Consider the following 24,470-nt stretch of genomic DNA (forward strand, 5'->3'; position numbering starts at 1 on the left):
GTTAGTACATCGTTTTGTCATTTCTGCCTTTCCCCGCCATTAGTGCAGGCTGCTGAGACGACACCCCAGCTGCCTCCCCAAGTGGCTAGCAGCATCAGCGCATCCCTTCCCTCCTAGTGGTCCCCCCGTTGACTAATGTTCAGCAACACTCATACATCATTCCCAAATTGGTCCAAATGAATTAAACACAGCTCTGCTTAACATTACGAGATTTAAATGGATTTTCTCTCTACAGGTCTGCCCCATAATTGGGTTTATCCATCTTGTTGAAGTACGGTTTACACTTGCTAACACCACGCCAATTCAAGCTACATTTTCTGCTCCAGTGGCAGGAGCAAGGCAGATTTGTCATCGGATCATAACAGGTAATTCAAACAACAATTAGTTTGATGACGGCCCGTATGTCAATGTCTGCTCCCAGCAGCCCGGCTCACACTCCCTGCTCTCTGTTCCTCAGGATGAATTGTCTTCACAATTCTTCAATTTCAATCATCAACAATGCTTACTGAATCAACTTAAAAACTATTGACACAAGACTATCTTCCCCCTACGGGGCAGCCTCGCCAAAGCTCTGGTGGTGAAAAGAATCTTCTATTCTCCCCCACCCCACCCCCGCCACCCCCAGAATTGGCTACTACCACACACACATCCATTTTCAAGCCTTAGACAATTTCTGCTTGTCAACCTATTCTAGTGCTTCATCTTAACCTCAAAATTCAGGGAGGCACAAGATTTGGGAATAGAAAGGAATGAATTTGCTTATGCAAGTTCACCCATCTACAAGTAGGAAAATGCTTGTTTAATTTTTTTTTTTTTTTTGGTAAGTCCCCTGCAAGAATTAATGAATACTGTCAAAGTCTGAGCAAATGTTATAATCCAATGGGTCATTAAAAAAAAAAGCTAATATTTCTTTTAAAAACTAACTAACCTCCAAGTATCCTGAAAATCAGAAGACAATCACATAAATATAAACCAGTCCAACTATGGTTATGCATTGTTTGGGCAATGCCACGGTCACTAAGACAGCGTACAAATTCATGTGCTGAAGGAAAGCAGAAATCAAAATATGAGATACCTGGGAAAGAATATTAAGTTTACACAGGGATTGTAGGTCTATCTCAAATTATCTGGTTGAACACCAAAAAATATACTTATTGGCCTCTCATGTTATGAAAGAAGCTATTACAAAAAAATGCAAACATGTATCTGTTTCCCTTTCTGCCCACAGTATACAGTATTTAACCACATTCACACCCCTGTTGTATACCTACTATGTCCCAGGCATTCCTGCCCCGTGCTCCAAGGATACAAAGATGAGTAAGACACAACCTCAGAAGAGCTTACATTCTAGTCAAATGTTACAAGGACTAGGCAGAATTTTCAAGTGACAGAGAGAAATGCAAACAGCAACCAACAGGAGTCATAAATCTTTGTTACCCAGCAGAGATAGTCCACGTGATCAAATTTATCATGTGTGATGTTCTTGACAGGAAATAAAAAATATACAATGCATGTCAGAATAAGGCCAATTCGAAATCAACAAATGAGTACTTCACACAGTTCTGAGTGGTTAAAAACAGCTGCTTGTATTTATCAAGCAGTGTGCCACTGCCCTGCCCACCGCATCACAGACCTGATCTCATTTCATCTCCCAACAACCTTCTGGAAACTAGCATCATCCCCTATTTTACAAATCAGATAGCAGAGGCTTGGCAGAAACTGGACCTGAACCCAGGTGACCTGACTCCAGAAGCATGAGCAGAACCTTCCACCTCCTCTTCTACCTATCCCTCTAAAAATGCAAAGGTAATGCTCCTACAGCCTCAGTGGCAGGGTACCCACTTTAAGCAGAAAAACTAAGCCCGTGATTCTCAACCGGGGCAGTCTGGGCCTCCAGGGGACGTTTGGCAAGATCTAGAGATGTTTTTTGGCTGCCACATTTTTGTTGGGTGCTGGTAGCATGGAGAAGGTAGAGGCCAGGGCTGGTGCTAAGCAAACATCCTGCCATGTACCGGACAGTCTCCTGTGCAACAAAGAACCATCTAGCCCCAAATGTCAATAGTGCTGAGGTAGAGAAGCCTGCACTAAGCCATCTTATCTTATCCAGCCCGCAAAGACATGCAAATGTCCAGTTCAGCCTCAATCGCTATAGAAGCTGGTGTAATCAAGTGCCTTTCCAGCTGGTACCTCAAAAAACTGGGGTTTTGTAAAGATGCTTCAGAGTCCACAAATATTTGATTCTAATGTTTCTTTTTATAACATGCCATAGATAAAGAAATATATAGTACCTGTGCCTATTCTGGTATTTTTAAAATCTCAATGTATTTATTACTCATTAAAATATTAAACAAACTGCCAACCATCGAGGGGTTTTGGTGGAACCCTCAGGAAGAAGGGTCTTTTGCTGCTTCTATTTAATTGAAGAGTATACTGCAATTCCAAGGTAAACTGTTTAAAATAAAAATTACAGTCACTTATCTGTTTGACCAGGATATGATACCATGCAACCAAACCCAACTCCAGAAATAAATTAAGTGCTAAGCTTGATAAGCCTGCAAATGTCAGCCGTAACCCACTTAGAAATGTCTGTGCTTAGCTAAACGGCCCCATGATTCCCAGGAACTTTATAAAGAACAAATACTATTATAGAGTGCAACTTATAAAATGAAGTTACTGGGAATTCCCTGGCGGTCCAGTGGTTAGGACTCGGCACTTTCACTGCAGGAGCCCAGGTTCGATCCCTGGTCAGGGAACTAAGATCCCACAAGCTGCATGGGAGTTTGGGACTGACATGTACACACTGCTATGTTCAAAATAGATAACCAACAAGGACCTACTGTATAGCACAGGGAAAGCTTCTCAATATTCTGTAGTAACCGAAATGGGAAAAGAATTTGATAAAAGACACGTATATATATAACTGAATTACTTTGCTGTACACCTGAAACTAACACAAAACTGTTAATCAACTATGCTCCAATATAAAATAAAAATTTAAGTAAATAAACAAAAAACAGCTGCCAAAAAATAAATAAATAATAAAAGAAAAGAAAATGAAGTTACTAAGAAAATACAACCAGCTGACTGCCACAGACCAGACCTCTACACCTACTGGCTGTGGTCCACATGGGGGACACACATGGCTGATAAAACAGTTGTTTCCATTCTCCCTGGTTGTTCTAGTCAAAGACAACCAGACCTTCTCTCTGCATCCTCACCAGCCCTCTTGCAGGGCAGGCAGGCTGGGCCCCAAGTGCCTTAATATGGTAGAGAATGAACCAACTCATACAAAATACAATGATACAATTAGAACAGATAAAAGTTAAAAGCCAGTAAGTAAAAACTAGATTGTTTTATTTTATCTGGCCAATGTAACACAACTGCTATTGGCTTAAACAAGAGGATAACTTCTTGAAAGATGGACATTAAGCCAAGTTGGACTCCTGTATTCTTGTCTCAGCCCTGTTTCCACCAAGTGATGGGATCCCAGACAAACCAATTCGCCTCTTTGCTCCCCAGTTTCCTTGCCTTTCAAAAGGGACTCTACCTTTGCTCCACTCCAAGAATGCTCTGGGGCCCAAAAGCATCAGCATCCCTTGGGAGTGTGTCAGAAATGCGGAACCTCAGGCCCCATCCCGAAACTGCGGATTCCACATCTGCATTTTCACAGCACAGGGAAGTCTGCGCAGCACTTAGACTGCCAGGCCCCTCAGCTTCAGGGTCCCATAGCCCCTTGCATGTGACAGCTGAGTCGCACCTTCTCTCACTGGTACTAACTCAGGGGACAGTGACCATCACTGAGATTAGCTGTTAAAGAAATGCTCTCAAAAGAGACTCCTACCATTGAACAGACATCCTTTAGAACTCTGAATGCAACTAGCCTCTTCTCCCCCAGGGAAAGACTCAAGCTAAAAGCCAACGAACAAACAAAAGATTTTATAGCAGTTGTTCTCATGAAACAACATGTATCAGAATCATCCAGAGAGCGGGACAGGGTCCAGAGTCCAGCGTCCCCCTAGGCCGGTGCATTGTCTTTAATGCTCCCCTGGGGACTGCAATGTGCAGCCCGAGCTGGGAAATACTGTCCTTGCCCAGCGGTTCTCAAAGTGCTGTCGCCAGAGAAGGGGCATCAATATTACCTGAAAATCTGTTAAAGCTGCAGATGGCGGGACCTCCCCACACCTACAGAACCTGAAATTGTGGTGGGGCCACAATGTGCATCTCAACAAACCGACCAGGCACTTTCCAGGTGATGCCTGGTCAAATCTGTGTAACACAGACCTAGTCCTAATGAATGGGGAGCTCCAAGGGGTTAAAACCCAGGACTCTGTATTTCTGAGCGGCTCCCAGGTAGTTCTTCTGTATCAAGCCCAGAGAGCTGGTTAGTCTCCACTGCTTTAGGAAGCCCCAGACCCTGCTGAGCTTTACATTCTGAGCAGACAGTAGTCAGCATGAGGCTGTGTGGTACAGGCTCTCTCCAGTCTGACTGCCCAGGTTTGATTCCTAACTCCTTGACCATGTGCAAAATATCTTGGGTATTCGAGTCTCTGTTTCCTGATTCACAAACTGGGGATAATGGTGGTAAGAGTAGCTACACCACTTGGGTTTCCTTCTGAGTTGTTATGAAGAATCAATAAAGAATTCGCATACAGCACTTAACACCAGACCCAATGCATTGGGAGAATTCACTAAGCAGAAGCTACTGTTACTATCAGCTGTTGTTATTGCCTCTGACCCCTAAGACCAAGCACATCACTGTCCAAGCCACTCTTTCGTAAACAAAGAAATGCCTTTTCTTGAGCCCTACAAAAGTATCTCACTCCCCTCCCATAACCAGGGAGAAAGAAAGGCCTCAAAAGCTCATCGAAACCTAAGGGCAGTCTAGCTTCTCACTCAAAATGAGAAAAAGTTATCCCCCTCAAGTATTTGGTCAGTCCTCAATTTTTACTCAGCAAGTGAAAATGGCTGAGCAGCCGATAAGTGATCAATTGACTCATTTCAGAAGGCTCTGGGGCAGCAATTCCAAAACTTCAGTAGGTGAAAATCAGAACCCCGATTAAAAATGCAAACTGCTAGACTGCATCCGAAACCTACTGAGTCAGGCCAAGGGGAGTGGGGTGCTTATAAATCAGGATCCAAAACATCACTGGAACCGAAGCTCCCTGCGTTTTGCTCACTGAGAACTCCCCAGGGGCCTGGCACACACTAGACGCACCGTAAGTAATTCTGAATGAGTGAACAAGCATTCTGAGGTTATGGACTTAAATTAGACGCACCACTATAGCAAGTGAATGAACCTTTCGAAAGCATTAACTGGCATCCAGAGGCTCTGTCAAACTACTCTAGCGAGCACTTCCCTGGTGGCACAGTGGTTAAGAATCCACCTGCCAATGCAGGCGACACAGGTTCAATCCCTGGTCTGGGAAGATCCCACATGCAGCAGAGCAACTAAGCCCGTGCGCCACAACTATTGAGCCCACATGCCACAACTACTGAAGCCCGTGCACCTAGGGCCAGAGCTTCACAGCAAGAGAAGCCACCGCAATGAGAAACCCATGCACCACAACAAAGAGTAGCCCCCATTCACCACAATCAGAGAAAGCCCACACGCAGCAACAAAGACCCAATGCAGCGAAAAATAAAATTAAATAAATAAATTTATTTTTAAAAAAAACTAGCAAAATGACATCTGGGTCTGTCTCTCTTTCACTCACACACACACACACACACACACACTGCATTCTTTGTGGAAAGTGGACATGAAATCCTACAGCCAGTCTGGTGATGGGACTAAAGAACTGTACCAAGAACTGAAGCTGATTCTGGGAGTTCTACCTCTTAGCCCAGATTTGCTCCTCAGCGGAAATAGCAAACCCTCACGAAACCTGAAAGGCCAGGGAACTTGTGGAACAAGGGAGGGCCTAGAACACAAGAGACGACCATTCGAAACGTGAACTGGGGAAAAGCCAGGCACCCTCAAACATCCTGCCCAAACCCACTGGTACAGTCCTCTGGACACTATTCTCACAAACACCAAGAATCTATTGGGGCAAAGAGATGGACCCTGAGCCACAGCACCTGAGGCATCTTAACAATGTTAAGACTCAGACAAGACTCAATGTCAAGTTCACATTCAAGAATAAAGGACAAGAGGGGGCAGGACGTTCTCCAACTTGTATCCTTCTCTCGCTACCTCCCCCAAGCACCCAGGCCCTGCAAGGAGGGTCCTCGGGCCATACTGAATCACGGCAGGTGAGTTCTAAGACCAAGCAGAAGGGTATGGGCTGGTGGAACTCAGATGGAAGCTTGCAAGCCTGAGGAGGAAAGGGAAAGCAACACCCACTGCAGAATCCCCACGGCTCAGCTGTGTAAACAAATAAAATGGTCCATTTCTTCTGGATCCTCTCCTAGTTGTCTCTGTGCACGCACACAGACACAAACCACTTCACATCTGAAAAGAAAAACAACCAAGAAAGGTCTACACAGTTTGTTTTTGCTGCATGTGGAGTCTTTTTTCCTAAATCACATCTGACTTGGTGTTAAAACATCAACCTTTGGCCAAAATACTCTTAAAACAAAGGTTTAATTGGTTCTGAAGTAGCCCTTCTGAAAACCAAGAGAAACATCTTCTGTGGGTCTTGACCTTGATTCCAACACTGCTCTTGGGGTTGGAAGGAGTGTGGGAAGAGCTCTCTTCAGGGAGGCCATGGGGATAGTGCCTCAACGTTTATCCACAGTCACCTGCAGGGCGCCCCTGGGAGGCATCTGCAAGGTGGGTCCAGCTCTGCGCTCAGCCTGCACGAATCTCTTCCAGGTTAATGGAGACAGTGGGAGGAGTTCCCAGCAGCTGGGGCCAGAAAGCAAAGCAGTGAGCAAAGGGGCAGGTACTGGAGCTTGGGCAAGCTGGCCTCTGATCCCACCCAGATCTTTTCACTGCTCCCCTTCCTGTGTATCACTCACACAACTAACAACCACTATGCTGGTGCATTTCAAATGATACCATTTGAAATCCGGTGTTCAAGTCTCTCTCAAAAGAGCAATGCAAGCTAAACACACGTATCACTCTCCCACTCCACTCCTCAGTGTGAACAACAGATTCCTCCAAGAGATGTGGGTGAGAATGTTACCAGGCCCTTATATTCATGGTAGCAGGAAACTGGAAGCAATCCAAATTGCCAAAAGAGAAAGGACACATGCATTGTGGAATAGTACTTGGCAATAAAAAAGAACAAACTATGCTACAGGCAATAACAGGGAGGAAACTCACACACATGATGCTGAGTGGGGCCCGACATGAGACAGTATATTCTACACAATCCCATCTTTAAGAAGCCAAAATACAGGCAAAGCTAATCCATGGTGACAGACAAAATGAATCCATGGTGAGACTTTTTGTCAGTAGTCGGGGGAAGCTTTGAATGAGTGAGACTCCAGGGGAGTTGCTAATACTCTTTTTCAGGGCCCAGCAAACTACAGCCTATAAGCCAAATCCAGCCACTGTCTGTTTTTATAAATAAAGTTTTACTGGGCTACACCTATACCTATTCCCTTAGGTATTATTTTTGGCTGCTTTCACGCACAATAGTAGAGTTGAGAGGCTGCCACAGTGATTGTTGGGCCTGCAAAGCCCAAAACATTTACTATCTGGTCCTTTACAGAAAAAGCATTCCAACAGCATTCTATATATTGATTTGGGTGATGGTTTCATAGACGTTCACAAAAGTAAAAGTTCATCCATCTCTCCACCCTGTGCACTGTGCTGTAGTTATATCTCAAAACTCTCTACAAGTCAATAAAGTTAAATATCTCTTTTTTTTTTTAAAAAAAAAAAGGCCTTTTAACTTTTATTCTAATTATATTGTGTTAACCATTTAGGGAGACTATGGCTTTCATGTCGCTCTTTTCTTTTCAAAACTGAGCAGAGATAGGAGATTGTCAAAAGTGAGGAAGATCCCCACACATCAGTTGACATTGCGCCCAAACCTTTTACAAGAACATGACACGTCTACAGAGTCACTCAGAAGCCATTCATATAAACGCTGCACTTGGCCAAGTCCTGAGATTACAGGAGGGATGGGAAGGGAAAGCGTGGAATCTCATGTGATGCACGGTGTCATACTACTCGAGGTTATTTTAGGATATAGCTTAGAAGAGCAACCAGCTCAGCTCAGATTGAAATACAGTATTTATGAAGGTTAACAAGTTTTAAATTTCCAGGGAAGAAAATTCTGCCCCGACAATTACGCTGCATCTAAGCCTTAAACTGGAGGATAGAGCAGAGGGAAAACATCCGCTCTACTCTGCACCAAGGCAGGGCCACCCTCTCCTCTCACCCCCACATCGCTACTGAGCTACCATGTGCCTTGGGAACAGTTTACTGTGTCTGAGGGTTCCTCTTCTTTTCCCTTTGCTTCTTTGGTTTTGTTTTGTTTTGCCATTTATCCTTTGATGATCAAACTAAAATGACAGCTAGATGCCATCTGGCTTGGCCTCATCCTGGTCTAGCAGAGATTGGGGCAGAATGAATACTCAAAGCATGGCAGTGCTGGGTCTCTAATAAAATGTCTCTCTGTTTGCCCACATGGGCATCAAGCCTTAGCAAACAGAGCAGGGGAGAACAATACTACCTGTTCATGGAGGAATAGTAATGGTTTCAGTCCTCCAAATAATGAGCTCTGTAATTTACTCCATCTTCCTCCTGTGAAAGCGCTTCACATCGCCCGCACCGTGCCAGGTGGTTTGGAGAAAGACGAACTGCTCGGCCTAACAAGGGACACTTCAGCAACGGGTGTAAAGACACAACAGCTGCTCTGGGCTCGGCTGGTCTCCCGGTGACATGGCCCCAGCCAGCCTTTCCACACCAAGATAGAGATCACGATGCTATTCAACCTCGACAATTCCCACACCCCGAGCAACAGGACTTTCCAGCCCTCCACAAGATGCAGTAGGCCTCAGGACACTGCTCACCACCCACTCGCCAAGAGTCAGGGTTTGGGCTTGTTCTCCAACCAAGCGCTGAGTCTATACCCTTTTCTGGGAGCAAAATTCACTGTGCTGTTGATTCAAAGGAAGAAGGGTTCCCCAGGGAGAGTGCCAGGGAGAACACCAGCATTGGGGACTTCCCTGGCAGTCCAGTGGTTAAGACTCTGTGCTTCCAGTGTGGTGGGCACGGGATCGATCCCTGGTTGGGGAACTAAGATCCCACATGCTATGCAGCATAGCCAAAAAAATAAATTTTTTTTTTAATTAAAAAAAAACAAACAAACCCACCAGCCTTGGAAACATCTGGGGGTGGAGGAGCATGACGGAGAGTCACACTTTCCCCGAACATACACACACAGACCAGAAGCACAACTGCAGGAGGCAATCAAAACATTCTTAAAATAAGTTACTGTCACCTTGAAATGAGTACAAAATATTAGGGCTCCACCGAATAACAATACGCCAAGTCCTACTTTTCACTGGTGGAATAGTTCACAATTTACCTGGAGCAAAGGGCTACTGGAAAGTCTTCTCCAGGCAGATGCATTTTTGAAACAGCAGAGCTACAAAAATGCAGTGTGGCCGTGGACCACACACACACACACACACACACACTCTGAAGTTATCTGCCTGCAAGGGCTAACCACGAGAAAGGGAGCAAGGGAAGAATGGAAATGATAAAACCAAGTGACGCCAACTTCCAAGGAGAGGAGACCCCAGAGCCAGACTTGAACGCCCCAACAACGGGTTTCAAAAACCTCCCCTCAAAGGGTTAACCCAGAAGCAGAAGACTCAAGAAGTTTCGGCACCATTAGTTACACCATGAGGTTCATCCATCCCAGCCAGGCCAGGCAGACAGACGAAAATCGTATTAGTCTGCTCTCCCTCCACTACTGCACTCTGTTGGCATCAGTTCAGCTCTGAGTCTGTATTAGTCTGTGATTTGTTTAGCCTTTGGATTTAAGAGAATGGACGTACTACGTGAGCAGGAAACAGGACACTCATCAGAAGCTGGGCTCTGTCTCCTTTCCCTCCCAGCCCTTCCAGTGTCATGTATCAACACGTGCGAGAGAAATCAACATTTCAGAACAATCAGGTCAAAAGTGATATTCTTAGCACCACTTAACATGATTCTGATCCACCGGAAACAACTCTCTGGCTGTCACACAGCCTCCTCTCCCATCTCACCCCCTTCATTCTTCCCATTCACATTCTGTCGCCTCATTTGACTCCCAATTTAAGACCCTTCCCAAAGCCAAAAACAGAAGCCAAGCTGGGGTCTGTGTGCCCATCATGCCTGATCAAGATGCTCTTAACAAAAAGCACAGGCTTCTCCTTCTTTCCCTATCTTTAAATCATTTTAGCACCATTTCTTCTGCCCTGGTTTCTTCTTTGCTTCCCACCTCCCCCGAAGAATCAACCACCACCACCATCACCACCACCATCATCACCGCCACCATCATCATCACCATCATCATCACCATCATCACCTAGGTTAGGGGGAGGGGTGGAGAATAAAAGACACAAGAGACCTACATATTGACAAATCAAGCTTCAGGATCTCTTGCATGTCCTACCTGAATTGCAATCTGGTGTTCAATCGTTTTGTACGCAGAGTAATGTGTGCTCCCGGACTGAAAATGGAGCTGTAGAAAGAAACCAAATCAAAGCGTTCTGCTTATGTCACAAACTACAAGAAAACATCTTAAGCAGTTTATGAATAGCAGACAAACCTTCCTAGATTGAACTGCAGCCTTGGCATTCAATCAAGACCTGTGTATTTTTATTTGTTGCTATAAATATGATGCTCATAAAAATCTAAGTTTAAAAAAAAAAGCAACTATTCAATAAGCAGAAGGGGGGTGGAGGGGGCCAGGAGCAAGGATCAGTGACATGAAAAGGAAAGACGGATGCCCATTAAGACATAAAGGAAGCCAGTGTGCTGAGCGAGATGCCGCAGAAAAACTAACTGTGTGCTGCGAAAATCATCAGAAGTGCGACACGCAGGCAAAAGGGAAAGACTGGGAGAGAAAGGATGTGAGAAGCCACAAGACGGCAAAGGTACAAGCCCCCCAGAGTTCTAATAAATAACTGGGCTCTCACCCTCAAACACAATTCTATTTTGGGGAAAACCAATCTGGCAGGCAGAATTCAGGGGCCACCGGATGCCTTATACATTCTTTCGCAATGACTAAGCTATCGGTCCCAGGACAGCTCGGGACAGCTCTGCAGCCCGCACACACGCACTCTAGGAATCCACACTTCCCCAAAGAGGGAGCCAACCAGTGTCAAGGAGCCACTGAGTTTTCTAAAGACCACCTATTCGGGGGCCCCCTGGTGAAGGTATATCTCTGGTTCACCCAAACCCTCCAAAGCAGAAGGCTAAAGTCTCTCCTGGACCTTTCCCTCTGAAGTCCTATAGATCCCTTGTCAAAGAAGTGGGCAGCCCCAGATAAAAAGGAATACCCAGAATCTCCAAATTCTTCTTTTCCCAAAAAATACTTGTTAATCTTGGGCTCCTACCAACTGGGAAAACAAACACCATCTGCTGACTTATTTTATAAACAATATAACAGTCCCTAAAAGGTCTCAACGATATCTGAAAACGCATTTGAATTGGCCATAACAGAACAAATGATGAAGAAGCAGGTCCTATGAAATCGCTGCCCATCCCCCGCGCAGCAACCGGCAAATCACTTACATTCCCAAACACAGATATGTATTACTATAGCAAACTACTGCCATTACTACCACTGTACTATTACTATTACCAGAACCTTCCTGTACAGCAAAGCATAACCTAGCCTGCAAGTGAGCGTTAGACCCCATTATTTTGTACCTTGCTCTCTGTAAGAAAAATTATTCAGTGCACACAGGTTTTTATTTGGGGGGGAGGGGGAGAAATTCACAATAAGAACTTCTGAACCAACTGAAACTAAACACAACCCAGTAGTAAGGAAATTTTTAAAATGGCCTAAATCCATACTGCTCATGGGATTAGGCTGTACTGTCCCCAGTTGGGGATATAGCGGGTTCTGAGATCATTATATCTGTTCCAAATGAACAAGCAAAGCAACACTGCCTGTAAACATATTAGGAGTCTGCTTGCTCCCAAACATAACAGTAATCAAAGTTTAAAGGCGGCACAATAAGGGTGGGCCAAAAATATGTATATACCTTTACCTGTCAAAGCAGAGTAATGAATCACACTCCCTGAAACAATAAAAGATAAAGGCTGAGCCACTGAGATGAGCATCCCCCCCCACGCACACAGCCCCCTCACACACACACACACACACACACACACTCAGGAGCAGTTCATCCAAAGTGAGTCACTGAAAAAGACAGATGAATTTGCCCCCTTGGCCTCCCCCATCCCGTCCTCTCTGTGAAAACTGACACTCAGTAAGCGGAGAGCGCACTAATTACTGTGACAATTCTGCATCGTGTTAAAACAACTTTTGTGCAAGGGACAGGTTCCTCTGGAATTCTTGGCCGAGAGCAGCTCTTGTCAGCGCGGGGGACTCCCCTGCTCAGGAAAGAAGGCAACACTAAGAACTCATCCCCCTTTTCAGCTGGTTTTATTCTGCGCTTTTCCAACTGCCTGATTCAGAGCTTAGTGGAAACCTGTCCAAGCTTTTCTTCCCACAAACCTTGCAGAGCCCTAAGGCAATCTTGCACTCAGGGTAACCACAGAAATCTCCTATCATCAATTAAAACTGAATGGACACCTGATAACTAAGTATACCTGTGGGAAACAAAATTTCATAGAATCACAGTTTTCTGAATAAATTAATGAAACTGGGGCTAATCCAAATTCAATTTGCACTTGTCCGGTTCCAAACTTAATCCCTGCATTCATCACCACCCAAACAACCACCCCAGAGAGAATGCTACAATTAAGACAGTAAAAATGCAGCCGCAAGGTCCTTAAGAACCTGGTAGGACAAAGTTAATTTCACCTTCACACACACCAATCTAACATCCCCAAGCAACGCAACTTCCCTCCTCAGGTGTCCAGACACACAGAATAACCTCCACCAGCTCATAAATCCACACAGCACAAGCACCAATCAGTTCTTCACTCCCAGCCAGTACCCCCTGTGTTGGAGAGATTTTGGAGCTAAACTTCCCCCAGCAACAGCGACAAAGACTTACAATTTTCTCGTTTCTCCTTTGGGTTCCCACTCCCTCTTTTCCCAAATACTTTTTTCTAAAACACGCCCTTTAAACTGATTTTTCCTTCCCTGTAAAACAGAGATGGCTTGTTCATCACAGTCTAGCTTTTTAAGATAAAGATAAAATACAAGGACCCAGTAAAAACTTGGCATTCTAAACTGGGACAATAATTTGTTTAGATCTCTGTAAAAAGCTAGAAGAAAGAACAAGAGAGGGTTGGCCCTTTGTGCTTTGGTTTGTTTGTTTGTTTTTGGAAGATGAGGGGAGGTTGAGAGATCTTAGGTGGTCACCTAAGGCTTATCTGAGTTTAAGAACCAGGCTCCCCCTCGCCTTGACTCTTGGGGCCACCCCTGCTCTCGGTCACCTGCAGCACTGCAGGTCACTTTCACATCAAGCAACTGGCTCTTATACCCTGCGCCTGCAACATGCCCTCAACATGGTCCACCCCCTGCCCCGCCCCTCCCTGAAGGGATCCTGAAGCGGCACCAAATGAGAACTGCAAGGTACTTTTCCTGTCATGCTTTCCTGTGAAACTCTCAACAAGACAAAGCTTCCCTTCCTGTGTGCTTGTTTACAGTAGCCAAGCCCACCCACCCATTCTAACACCCCCCAGGTGACCCAGCCCTCTCTACTCCAGAGGAAGAGCCATGGAGATGGGGGGATGCTCAGCAGAGCCTCGCATACATCTTGCAGCAATTCAACAACCAGCGTTTTACGGCCAACCATCTCCCTTATCAAGAAATCCAATCTTGATTTCTCTCGTCTCATTTCTAATCACTACTACTGGCCCTAAATTTGATGTTTCAGATGCAAGACATCAGAGATACCCAGAGATGGGAGAAAAGGGAAACAGCTTTTTCAACCACAGAGATCTCATCCTCAAAGGCGACTAAAAATCTTGAAACCCTACATTGGGTTTTCCAGCACTAAGTGCACTTCCAGTAGGATGAAGATTAATTTTGTATGCCTATTATTCATTCCACTAAATTGGGAAGAGGAAGAGCATTTGCTTCATTTCCGGTTTTATGAATCACCTAGTTTTCTATTAAAAAAGATAAGAAGAAATCCAGATTCATTTCCTAAAAGGTTTTGGTTTGTGGGATTTTCTTGGTCCACCTTCCTCTCCCCTGTAGCTACCACCATGAGGGACTTGAAGTTTAATTTCCAAGTCATTAGCATAAAAGACAGAATAGAGGCTTAAGCATATCTAAGACTTTTTCTTAGGTCACCAGTCATTTTGCAGGACAGACAGCACCCCAGCCCTATGTGGGAGCCTCATACATTCAGTGGGAAAGAAACTTCTGACTAGGCCTTCGGGTGCCTGCCTGCCCCTTTAAAAAGTGCCAAGGGGGCTTCTAAGTTCCACAGGGAAAGCAAAACCAGCACTGACTGGTAGGTACGGAGGCTTACACATTCCTGCAAAGACCCAGACACAGAACATCTGTACCCTCCTAAAACAACAACTTAACAAAGGCAACCCCTTTTCACTTCCTGGCATTCTCCTTCAGAAATTCTGCTGCAACAAAACGCATGCCTTAGACACAGGAACAATCTCTCCTACTGTCTCGACATTCCATCAAATGTCTATTTACCCTCATTAATTTTTTCTTTTTTCCTCAACCTGAAACCATCAGCTATGAGTCAGAGACCGATCATTAATTTTTACAGCTTTCATACACATCCACCTACTCACATTTGGGGAAAGAAGTATTGACTTGCAACACTGCCTGAGACCAAAATCCTCCAAGAAGAAAAAAAAAAAGTGGGGGGGTGGGAATCACTTCAAGAGAGTTATATCTACAGGTCTGTGGGGGGATGCATTCACTGTTTTTCCACTTTGTGCTACAGTCTCTTGCAAAAAAAATAAGTTGAAGCTGAACTCGGTTAGGGTGATGGGCATTTGGGGATCGGAATTTTTGAGGGAAAAGCAGATGATTTTCTTTAAACATCAAAACATAATTACAGTTCTTAAACTGTCTGGGGGAAGGGAGAATAAAGGGAAGCAAGTTCCCTGCTCTTGTCCGACACACATTTCCAGCATATAAAAACACGTGGGCTAAAGTGCTGAGACATGTTCCTAACACAGCATTTTTCATTAAAAGTTGCTACACTAACTCTCTTAAAATGATGCCCCATCATTACTCCACTTAGCAGTCACAGCGCTGCAACTCATAACGAATTAATTTGCATTAATGTGGGCTTCATGTGTCCTTGCCTGGGTATGCCATTGTGACTCAGGCTTAATAAAACTGACACAACAATAACATAGTGCCTTTTATTTCACTTTCCCAAATAAACCCACCCAAAGACCCACACAAATCCTCTCGATTTTTTAAGCATTTTGCTAATATATTTAAAATGTACATCATAATTGGCCCAGCACGCAAGAACCTAGTTATCTTCTTAGTAAATATTTATAGCATCACTCTTTCCCATTCATTCTGCATTTTCTTAGAGAATCTCACTGTAGCCTACATCTGCAATTCATTGACTTTACAATTTACCACATGTTGGGATGGGAGAGGTCTTAGCTCCATTTGAATCACTACACAAATATGCAAGTGATTTATCGGTTTCAAACTAAAGACTGCAAGGGAAGGACTCCACTTTTCCTGAACATTACTTCTTCTTGCAGGCCATGAACAATTACAGTTCGTACTAATTAAGCTCTGTAAATGTGCTGTGCCTTACTAATGCCTACCAGGCCTCAAATTTATTTTCATGATGCCAAACTTTAGCAAGCCATTTTAACTCCTTCAGAGCTGATTCCCCTACAGCCATACCTCCCCCTGTAGATCGAGCTGTTTGGGGCTACTTCGTGACACCCCCGCCCCCGCCCGCCAGAAAAAAGGAATAAAATATAACAGACCAAATTACCAACCCGAAATCAGATGTGCCTAAGGAAGAAAAAAAACCAACCCCGGGAAAACCGAACACCAGGGCTGATAACCCGTTCAAAGATCCCACAGCCCCGTCTTTGTAATGAGCTGTTAAGGGATTCATATCTGTCCCTGAGGACTAGTAAGTTTCTGCATTCCATTGATTAGAAAATAAAACCTTTCAGCCTTGGTCTTTAAGTTTGGGTTGGATGGAAGGAAGGATCCGGCCAGGAATGACAGAGCCATCAGCACCCCCCCCCCAACAGTTACCCACACACCTCGGAATCCCACTCCCCCTTTACCATGTGGTCAATTTGTAACACACACACTACAACAGCCCACTTTTTTAAGAATAAATTAAAATTAGCAGGATAATTGGCCTTCTCTCTAACGTCGGGGTCTTGACCACAGATACCCCATCTCCAGATCCTCACACAACAACTTATATGAAATATTATCTGCTGCTGCATACAGCTCTTTGGGTGAAAAGTGGATTGGAACCAGTTTTTACTGAGCAACGCAATCTAGTTGTTAATAGCCATCCCTTCCCATGGTATTTCCACCTCTCATAAGAAACTTCTAATCCCTAATTTCAATCAAGCCATTTCCTCAAGCCCAAATCTTTGTTGCATCTTCTTACACTTTTCTAATATTTCTTAGCCAAGCATTGATTCTGCCTCCCCTGCTACTTCTCTGTGCTTTCTCCCCCAGATACCAGTGCACTTTTCCTAAATGAGTGACCTTCCCATTCCCAAGGTAAACCTGGATTTTCTTTTCTCATCTATTAATTCTTTTAATCAACTCTCCTCATTCTATGTCACTTTCTTCTTTGAAACCCTCACGTTAAACTAGCGCACTATGCAATGTGTGTATTTTTCCTTCCAGCTCAGTAGAACATCGTATAAATTAAAGAGCAGTCTCCCATATCAGGTTTCTTTAAGTATTCTGGGAAATATGCACAATATAGGCAACAGGGTCTCAAAAAAAAAAAAGACAAGAAAGAAAGGGGGAGAAACCAAAAGAAAAGGAAAAAAGATGCAAACACCTACAGCGACTCAGCTTTTGAAAAAAGGCATTTGTGCAGAGCCCCCCCCCACCAATTTCCATTCCTGAAAGTGCTCTTTATAAATGTGTATAACAATAGCCTGGAGGAAAAGTACAAGTCAGCTGCCAAAGGAGGAGGGGGTGTCTGTCTCAGTAAGCTCAGATTGTAGGGGTGGGGGTCAGAGGCGGGGAGAGGGCAGCTTTTGCAATGGGCTGTCCCCACCTTCCCCCCACCCCACCCCCCATCTCTTTGCTTATAATTAGTGAGAGAAATCTGAGCTACTGCCAGTGTCTGCGGACCTTGAATATTATAAGGCCAACGTGGCGTCAAATATCTTAACATTCATAAGTGTTATGGGCTGTAAATAAAGCCTGTGGATTTACGACCCGGTGGCGTTTGCCAGCAAAGGACTGGGGCACATTTCTTTCAGCAGACCTGTCGAGGTGCAAGTTTGCCTTTGGTTGTAAAATTAACCATTTCCTTCACAAATGTGCTCAATTAGAAGTCAGGGTCCAAGATTTACTTACACGGTTGCCAATATCCACTCCCAGAAGAAACTCAGATGCCCACATCACACATCCCCTTCAAAAATAAAAGCCTCAAGAATCTGATGCACTCCCCCTCCTTCTCAAAACTTCTGAAATGTGTCACCTCGAAACAGTTATAAATGCAGTTAAAGATATTATCTAATTCCACTTACGAAGACTAAAAAGCTTACACCTACTTCCTTGGAAAGTGCTTATTTATTTGGCAACGGCACACTTTAAAAAAACAAAAAAGGAGTAAATCACTCCTTGCCTCAAGTCTCGTCCCTTCCCAATATAATGTCATCTACTTCCTGTGCAGGAGAGAGCCTTTGCTAAATCCAGGTTGTCTCAGACTTAACTGCCAATAAACCAACTTCCACAGAACTTCCAGACAGCTGGGGAAAAGGTCCTCGGAGTTTTAGTCATGGTCCAGAAACACGCGTCCACACAAAAATTTGCAGCTGTCCTTTCTCTGCAGTGCATTTTTAATGTGATTCGGGGGCCCCTGTTGTGAAACATCTGACAAAATGTAAAATCCTCTTAGATACCTTCTCGTTTACCCACTGTGCATGTGTAAGAGAAGTTGCACCAACATTTCGACACCAAGAAATCTAGGCGCTTTTCACATGCACACAGGCACCTCATGGGATGTAAGGACGTATTCAAAACCTGGAAAGACTTCTACTGCAATCTTTAAAAGCACAGCCTCTGGTGCAACTATTAAAATGCTGGTTTTCTAAAGCAAATATTTTTTTAATGGCGTGCAGAACTGCAGTTATCCTGCGCTCACAGAACAGCATTCTTGATCTGCCAGCCCCCGGAAACCTTCCTGTAACTTTTTCACAGCTTGCTAAGAAACAGAAAGCTGACCAGTTTCCAGCAGGGACTCTAAACGAAATCAGTATCAGTCAAATTAAAATCAAGGTGGAAAACTCCTAGCCAGAACAGGGATTGTTTTCCTCTAAATCTTTTCTCAATCAGATAGGGGGCATCAGTGAAAGCTACTTCCCTTCAGCAGTCAAAAGTTTCCAAAAACACTTCTTCCAGATAAACACTCTAGGCTCCCGACTGCCTCATAGTCTGTTTCTGGGGTCTCAGAGAGCTTTCATTTCAACAAACTGCAAAGCACTGGCATATTCAATTTATAATCATTAAAATACGACTTATTGGGTGAATGTTGAGTCCATAATCCAAACTGCAGACATTAAACCCCAACCTATAAAGATTAGCACGGAATTAATACTATTGCATTGAGACTGAAATCTAAACATGTTTGCCATAAATATTTCTGGAGGAGATGAAAAACAATTAGCATAAATACCAAAGAAGGGCAAGAACACCTGTTCTTTTTCAGGGCGATAAGCATTTTATTGTTCTCTATTTAAAATGTAATGACCTGTGTAATTACAGTAATATTACATTGTTATGTAGGGGCTTGGAATGTCACACTTTGAAAAGTGTTGTCAAAACAACTGGGGGTGAAGGTGGGGGGGGTGGGAGGACAACGGGGAAGGACCACCATTAACCCTTCACACTCCGAGGTCTAAATCTTTTGTATTAGAAAGGATTATGTTGTTTGAGCGAGGAGAAAACATCCATTTTTCACCAGGCAGAAAGAGAAGTTGCTGCCCAGCTAAATAAAACCCCGATGAATAGGCCCCTCTTGGTTTCCTTTAAATGCTGGATTCCAAGTTCAAAAATGAATTCAAGATGCTGCTTATTTATTTGTTCAACCTAGTAGCAAACAGCTTCGCTGAAAACCAAATAACTTTGGATCAAAGAAGATGCAAAAGCTCTAATAATCAACTCCTTAGAAAGAATTTCAAACCTAACTGGAATTTCGGCCACCATACCCCATATTCTCACTTGCCAGGAGGGAAAAAGAAATGTAAAACTACTCTTTCCTATCAACTTTAATATGGTAACAGTATTCTTATCTTTAGTATATACAAATGTTACCACAATTCTAATATTTGCAGTTCTGTCACCTCCCATCTACTTAACCAGACCTCTTACCTTAATGCTTTTTTGTATTCGAATCTGTCTTTTTAAAAGCCACTCCTATTACTGTATCAAAGGCTAAATTAATGTGATGCAGAAATCTCTGTCATTTTAAAATAAAATTATTACTATCAAGCTTTATGGCGTCTCCAGCAATTAAAGCATTATTCTTGAGATAATGTATTATTCATCATAAGCCATTTAATGACACTCCTTAATTCTTTACGTTCTTAAATAGAAAAGCAGAAATCAGGAATCCAAAGAGTTTGCTTTTTAAAGGATGTAACTGCTTACAGGTACACTCATAAGTAACAGAAAACACAGCCAAAAACACCACCACCAAGGAAGGTCGGGAAAAGAATAGAGCATACAGCTAATTTGTCTTTACACCTTACCCTCAAAAACACACTCTATGCAGCACTAAGAATTTCAGATGAGCATGAAAAGACCGCTATCTTGCCTATAGACTCCTTCGGCAGCTGTATCAAATCTGGAATTGCAAGCCGGCCCTCTGATCGAAGAGGTCAGGAGTGACACACAACAGCCTCTCTGCCTCATTTCCATGGCTCTGCTTACCGGCTTACACAAATAACTTTAATTCTGGAGCACTCAGCTACCCCAGGTAACAGACAGGAGGGAGGAAGGGCCTGTGCCCACAAAAGATGTCCGTTGGTGTTTGACACGCAAATACTAAAACTGCCTCCTGAGTTCAGAAATGTCTTCTCAGACTCAATCTGATGTCACAGCACCAGGCCACCCGCTATGTCCACAATGAAAATAACTAGACGTCGAATATTCTTACAATGCCCACAAAGGGGATGGGTTATTGGGAGCCTTCCTTTTCACACCGGGAAATCATTTATTTGCCTTTAACAATTTCCCTGTTTCCTAATCACAGCACAACACAATTTTTCCCTGTTTCCTAATCACAGCACAACACAATTGCTGGCGTTTCGGGAGATGGTGGGGCAAGGCTGCCAGCGGTCACAGACAGGAGTTTGCAGAGTCAAGAAGGCCAGCAAGCCCGCCATCAAAGCTCAATACTCAGATGGCCTTTCAGATGGCTAAGTGGATTTTAAAATCATACCAGAGAGGCTTCCATCGTAGGGGGAGGGGAGGAGAGTACGAAATTCTCAGGGTTACTTTGGAATGTCGCTTGGTCGGCTTGGTTATTACACAAACTCTCCGATTCTGGGCCGAATACTCCCGGTTCAAGATGCCCACAAGCTCCCAAGAAAAATACAACGTCACCGGACTATGTTTTCCCTACAGCTGCAACCCCACTACTGCCCGGCCCCTGCCGCCTGAAAGAGCTGGCCCTGCAAGAGGAGGTCGGGCTGAAACGCTCTCCCAGCTTCCCAAGCATGCAGAAGCCTGGGCGCAGGGGAGGAGGGGGAATAATTATTTCTCTTTCCTAGCCATAAAAAATGACCGGCCTAGCATGCCCTTGCCATTTTTGCCAGGGCCCAAAAAAACAAGTCAAACCTGATAGTTAATATTTTAATGCTTAAAAACACTTGTAGATCTGATCGACTCCCGTCCGGCAAGCTCTCGGCCATTAGCACCGAATCCAAGGCTGCTGAACAAGTGGGTGCACTATTTCAAATTGCTATCTCGAGTTACCGAAAAAAAACAAAAAAACAAAAACAAAAAGCACAAAAGCAGTGTGTGTCAATAAGGGGTAAGGGGACCAAACGAGAGAGGGTGCAAAATGACGATTCCGAGAAGCCGGGCACAAACATTTAGAGATTTTGCATCTAGAGATTCGTAACTGAGGCTTTTTAGAGGCGGGTGGGATGGGGGGAGGGGGTTCAGGGCGAGGGCAGGGGGCAGAGGGCGGTCGGGGAAGGGGGTGAGCCTTATTAACAAATGTCAGGGGTGGGCACGGTGCAGGAAGCGCCCCCCGGAGCCTGGCACCCCGCGCCGCCCTGGGGCCCCCAAAGTTGGGTGGCCCGTCATCGGCTGCCCACTCCCTTGAAGGAGAGACGCCCTCGGCCTCCCTCACCCTCTATACACCCTTGGGCCCCGCACACCCTGGTCTCTGGCCCCCCAGGGCCCACTGAGGGCCTTCTGGGAAGCTGGCGAGCGCAGACCCCGCTATAAATCCCAAAGCACCAAAATGCCCTAGAAATACATCACGTCCGCTCGGAGGAGGCCATCCCGGCCGCACACAAACCAAGAACCGCGGCCCCGGAGAGCCCGCAGCCAGCGCGCCGGACAGCCAAGCCCGCCACGGCGCCCAGGGCGCTCGCGGCCTTGCGGGGTGGCCCCAGAAAAGGAAGCCCAGGGCCCCCCAAGTGTGCAGTGGGACCAGCCTGGGAAGCGTGACCTTCCAGGGGAGAAAGGGAAGGAGGGCTGAGACGCCAGCCACCGCCACTAGAAAGCTAAACAAATAAGCGGCCGAGCGAGAAAGCCGAGGCGCCTCTCCAGGGCCCCAGGCTCCGCACGCCCGCTAGTTCTCAAGTCCGACGCCTGGAGGACAACCCACTCTCTACCCTGCGCGCCGGGCGCAGCCCAGTCCCTGGGTCCTCGGCAGCGGCAGCCAAGGGGTTAACCGGGGAAAGCCCAAGACGCCACAGAAGAGGGAAGGAAGAGGGAGAGGGAGAGGGAGAAAAGAAAGAGCCACACAGTCATCTTCCCAGGGTGAAGACACAAACACCACCACCAAAGGGGGCGGGGGGAATCAGAGCGCAAAAAAAAAAAAAAAGTTCTTCTGATTCCACCCCCCCCTCCCCGCCCCAACAAAGCCCTGCTTGGAAAGAAAAGTCTCCCCAACATCACGAGGCAACAAACTGAAAGCAAGAACATGGCGAAGTGCAAACACATCCAGTCCACAAAAGGCAGAAAAGTTTGGAGAGTTTCGGGCTGCCAGGGCCACGAGCGGGGGAGGGGAGGAGGCGGGGAGGGGGAGGGAGGGGAGGGGAAGGAGAGGGAGGGAGGGAGGGAGGAAGGGAGGGAGGGGGCAGGGCAGGGGCCGCATGCGGGGCCGGGCGGGCGGCGGGCGGGGGCCGGGCGCGGAGGCACTTACGGTTCGGGCGGTGGGCGAGAGCGATCCGTTGGGGAGGTAGGGGCTCGTCAGGTCGGGGATCATGATGAAGGGGTAGCCGGGATACGGTGGCCCCTTGAAGAGCCCTCCATCTTGCCTCTTGGCCGCTAACATGGCGGGGCGGCGAGGGGACGGCGGCGGCCGCGCGGAGCGGGAGAGAGCGAGGAGAAACTTTTTAGAAAGTGCCCCAAGCGGCCGGGCGCCCCGGCCGGGCCCGGCGCACGGCCGGGGCCGAGCGGGGCGCGGGGCGGCAGGCCCGGGGAGGGGGCAGCTCCCGGCGGCTGCGGGGCGCGCGGGGCGTACTCACCTTCTTCCAAACTTTCCCGGGATTTATCTCGGAAACTTTCGGAGCGAGGCGGCGGCCGTCTTTCCGCCTTCCCGGAGGGGTTGGAGGTGGGGAGGGCGAGGGGCAATCGCCACGCCGACGGGGGGGGGGAGAAGGGGGAGAAAGAGAATCAGCGAGGTGGGGGGGGGGGGTCGGGGTGGGAGAGAAAAACAGGGTTACAAGTTTCTGCGATGGTGGCACCGCGCGCACACGCCGCCCGCCCGGCCCCGCGGCGCCCCGCCGCCGCCCCCGGCCCCGATTTCTCCCCTGTAAGCGACATCTGCCCGGCCCAGGAAACAGATTAAGAACCCCACCGGCCCGGGGGGCTTTTCCTACCTCGGAATCGGAGGAGCTGTTTTGATTCGTTTCTGATTCATTGACTAGAGACGACTTGACATCAGCTAAATCCCTCTCTGCCGAGGAGTTTTCGGAGCTCTTCTCCTCCTGCTCGCCCTCGTCTTTGAAGGAAATCAGTTCGTCGTTGGCGCCTAGGTCATCTCCTCCACCGCCGTTCAGCTGCGGCATTTTTTTTCACCCACCAGCAGCAATTTTGGAAGAAAAATGAAGGAGGAAGAAAAGCCAAAAAAAAAAAAACCACCCAAAAAAGTTTTACCCCCCCCCAAAAAAAAATACTGCAAGAAAAAGACGAGTCCAAGGTGAACTTTTTTTTTCTGCTTTGGGGTCTTTTTCTCCTGGGGAGGGGAAAGAGGGAGGAGGGGTGGGGAAGGGGGGGGAGATCTTCTGCACGCGTGAGTTTGGGTTTCTTTTTTCTTTCGTTCCCAAGGATCCGATCAATGTGCAAAAAAATAATAAATAAAAAAAGGGGGGTAAAAAAAAAACACCACCAACAACAAGAAGTCAGATATAAAGAGCAAAGGGGGGGGAAGCCGAAGATACAGGAGGAGCTCGTGCCGCTCGGATTTGAGTGAGTTGAAGTTAGACTGAGAGCTTTTCAGTTCAAAGGCGGCGCTGATTGACAGATAGAAAAAGGGGGATCGAAATCCGGAGGAACGGAGTAGTCTGGGAGCGGAGATTATTGACAGGGCGAGAGGAACACACTCGCTTAATGAGATGCCGGGGGGCGGGGCCGGCTCGGTGACGTCTGCATAAATAAACAGCCGGGGTGGGCGGGACGGGGGCGGCTAACAATGATCCTTTCGGGCGCCGGGAGAGGGAGGAGGGAGAGGAGGAGGAGAAGGGCGGGGGAGGAGGGGGGAGAGGCGGGAGGAGGGTGCAGGGGGAGAGGCCTGCGCTGAGTGTGTGCGAGCCCTAGAGTCCGGGCGAGGGAACAGGGACCCGCTCCGGGAGGGGGGGTGGCTTCAGAAAGACAATGCGGAGCAGGAGAGGAGGGAAAGGGGGTGGCGACCGCGTCAGGAATAGGAGCCGAGGAAGGCGGAAGGAAAGCCCACTTGGGGGGCGGGGATGGGGAGAGGCCCAGAAAAAGTGCACTTTAGAAATGTTAGAAATAAGTCTTAAGGAAGGGGAA

General features: G+C 46.4%; 1 protein-coding gene across 32 annotated transcripts in view; it reads right to left on the reverse strand.

Annotated features, from left to right (window-relative positions):
- The window catches only part of TCF7L2 (transcription factor 7 like 2), a 192,658-nt gene extending 169,149 nt beyond the window's left edge, over window positions 1-23,509 (reverse strand). For 19 of the 32 annotated variants that reach the window (XM_057734562.1, XM_057734560.1, XM_057734558.1 and 16 more), the window contains exons 1-4: window positions 23,321-23,509; window positions 22,967-23,033; window positions 22,642-22,766; window positions 10,560-10,628 (exon numbers count right to left, since the gene is read on the reverse strand). In XM_057734562.1, coding sequence (XP_057590545.1) covers window positions 10,560-10,628; window positions 22,642-22,766; window positions 22,967-23,033; window positions 23,321-23,509 — 450 coding nt within the window. The remainder of the gene's footprint in view (window positions 1-10,559; window positions 10,629-22,641; window positions 22,767-22,966; window positions 23,034-23,320) is intronic. The other 13 variants (XM_057734564.1, XM_057734567.1, XM_057734568.1 and 10 more) reach the window with 1 other exon arrangement.
- Window positions 23,510-24,470: the final 961 nt, after the last annotated feature.

The sequence above is a fragment of the Hippopotamus amphibius genome, chromosome 5, assembly GCF_030028045.1.
Source record: "Hippopotamus amphibius kiboko isolate mHipAmp2 chromosome 5, mHipAmp2.hap2, whole genome shotgun sequence".
Taxonomy (NCBI): Eukaryota; Metazoa; Chordata; class Mammalia; order Artiodactyla; family Hippopotamidae; genus Hippopotamus; species Hippopotamus amphibius.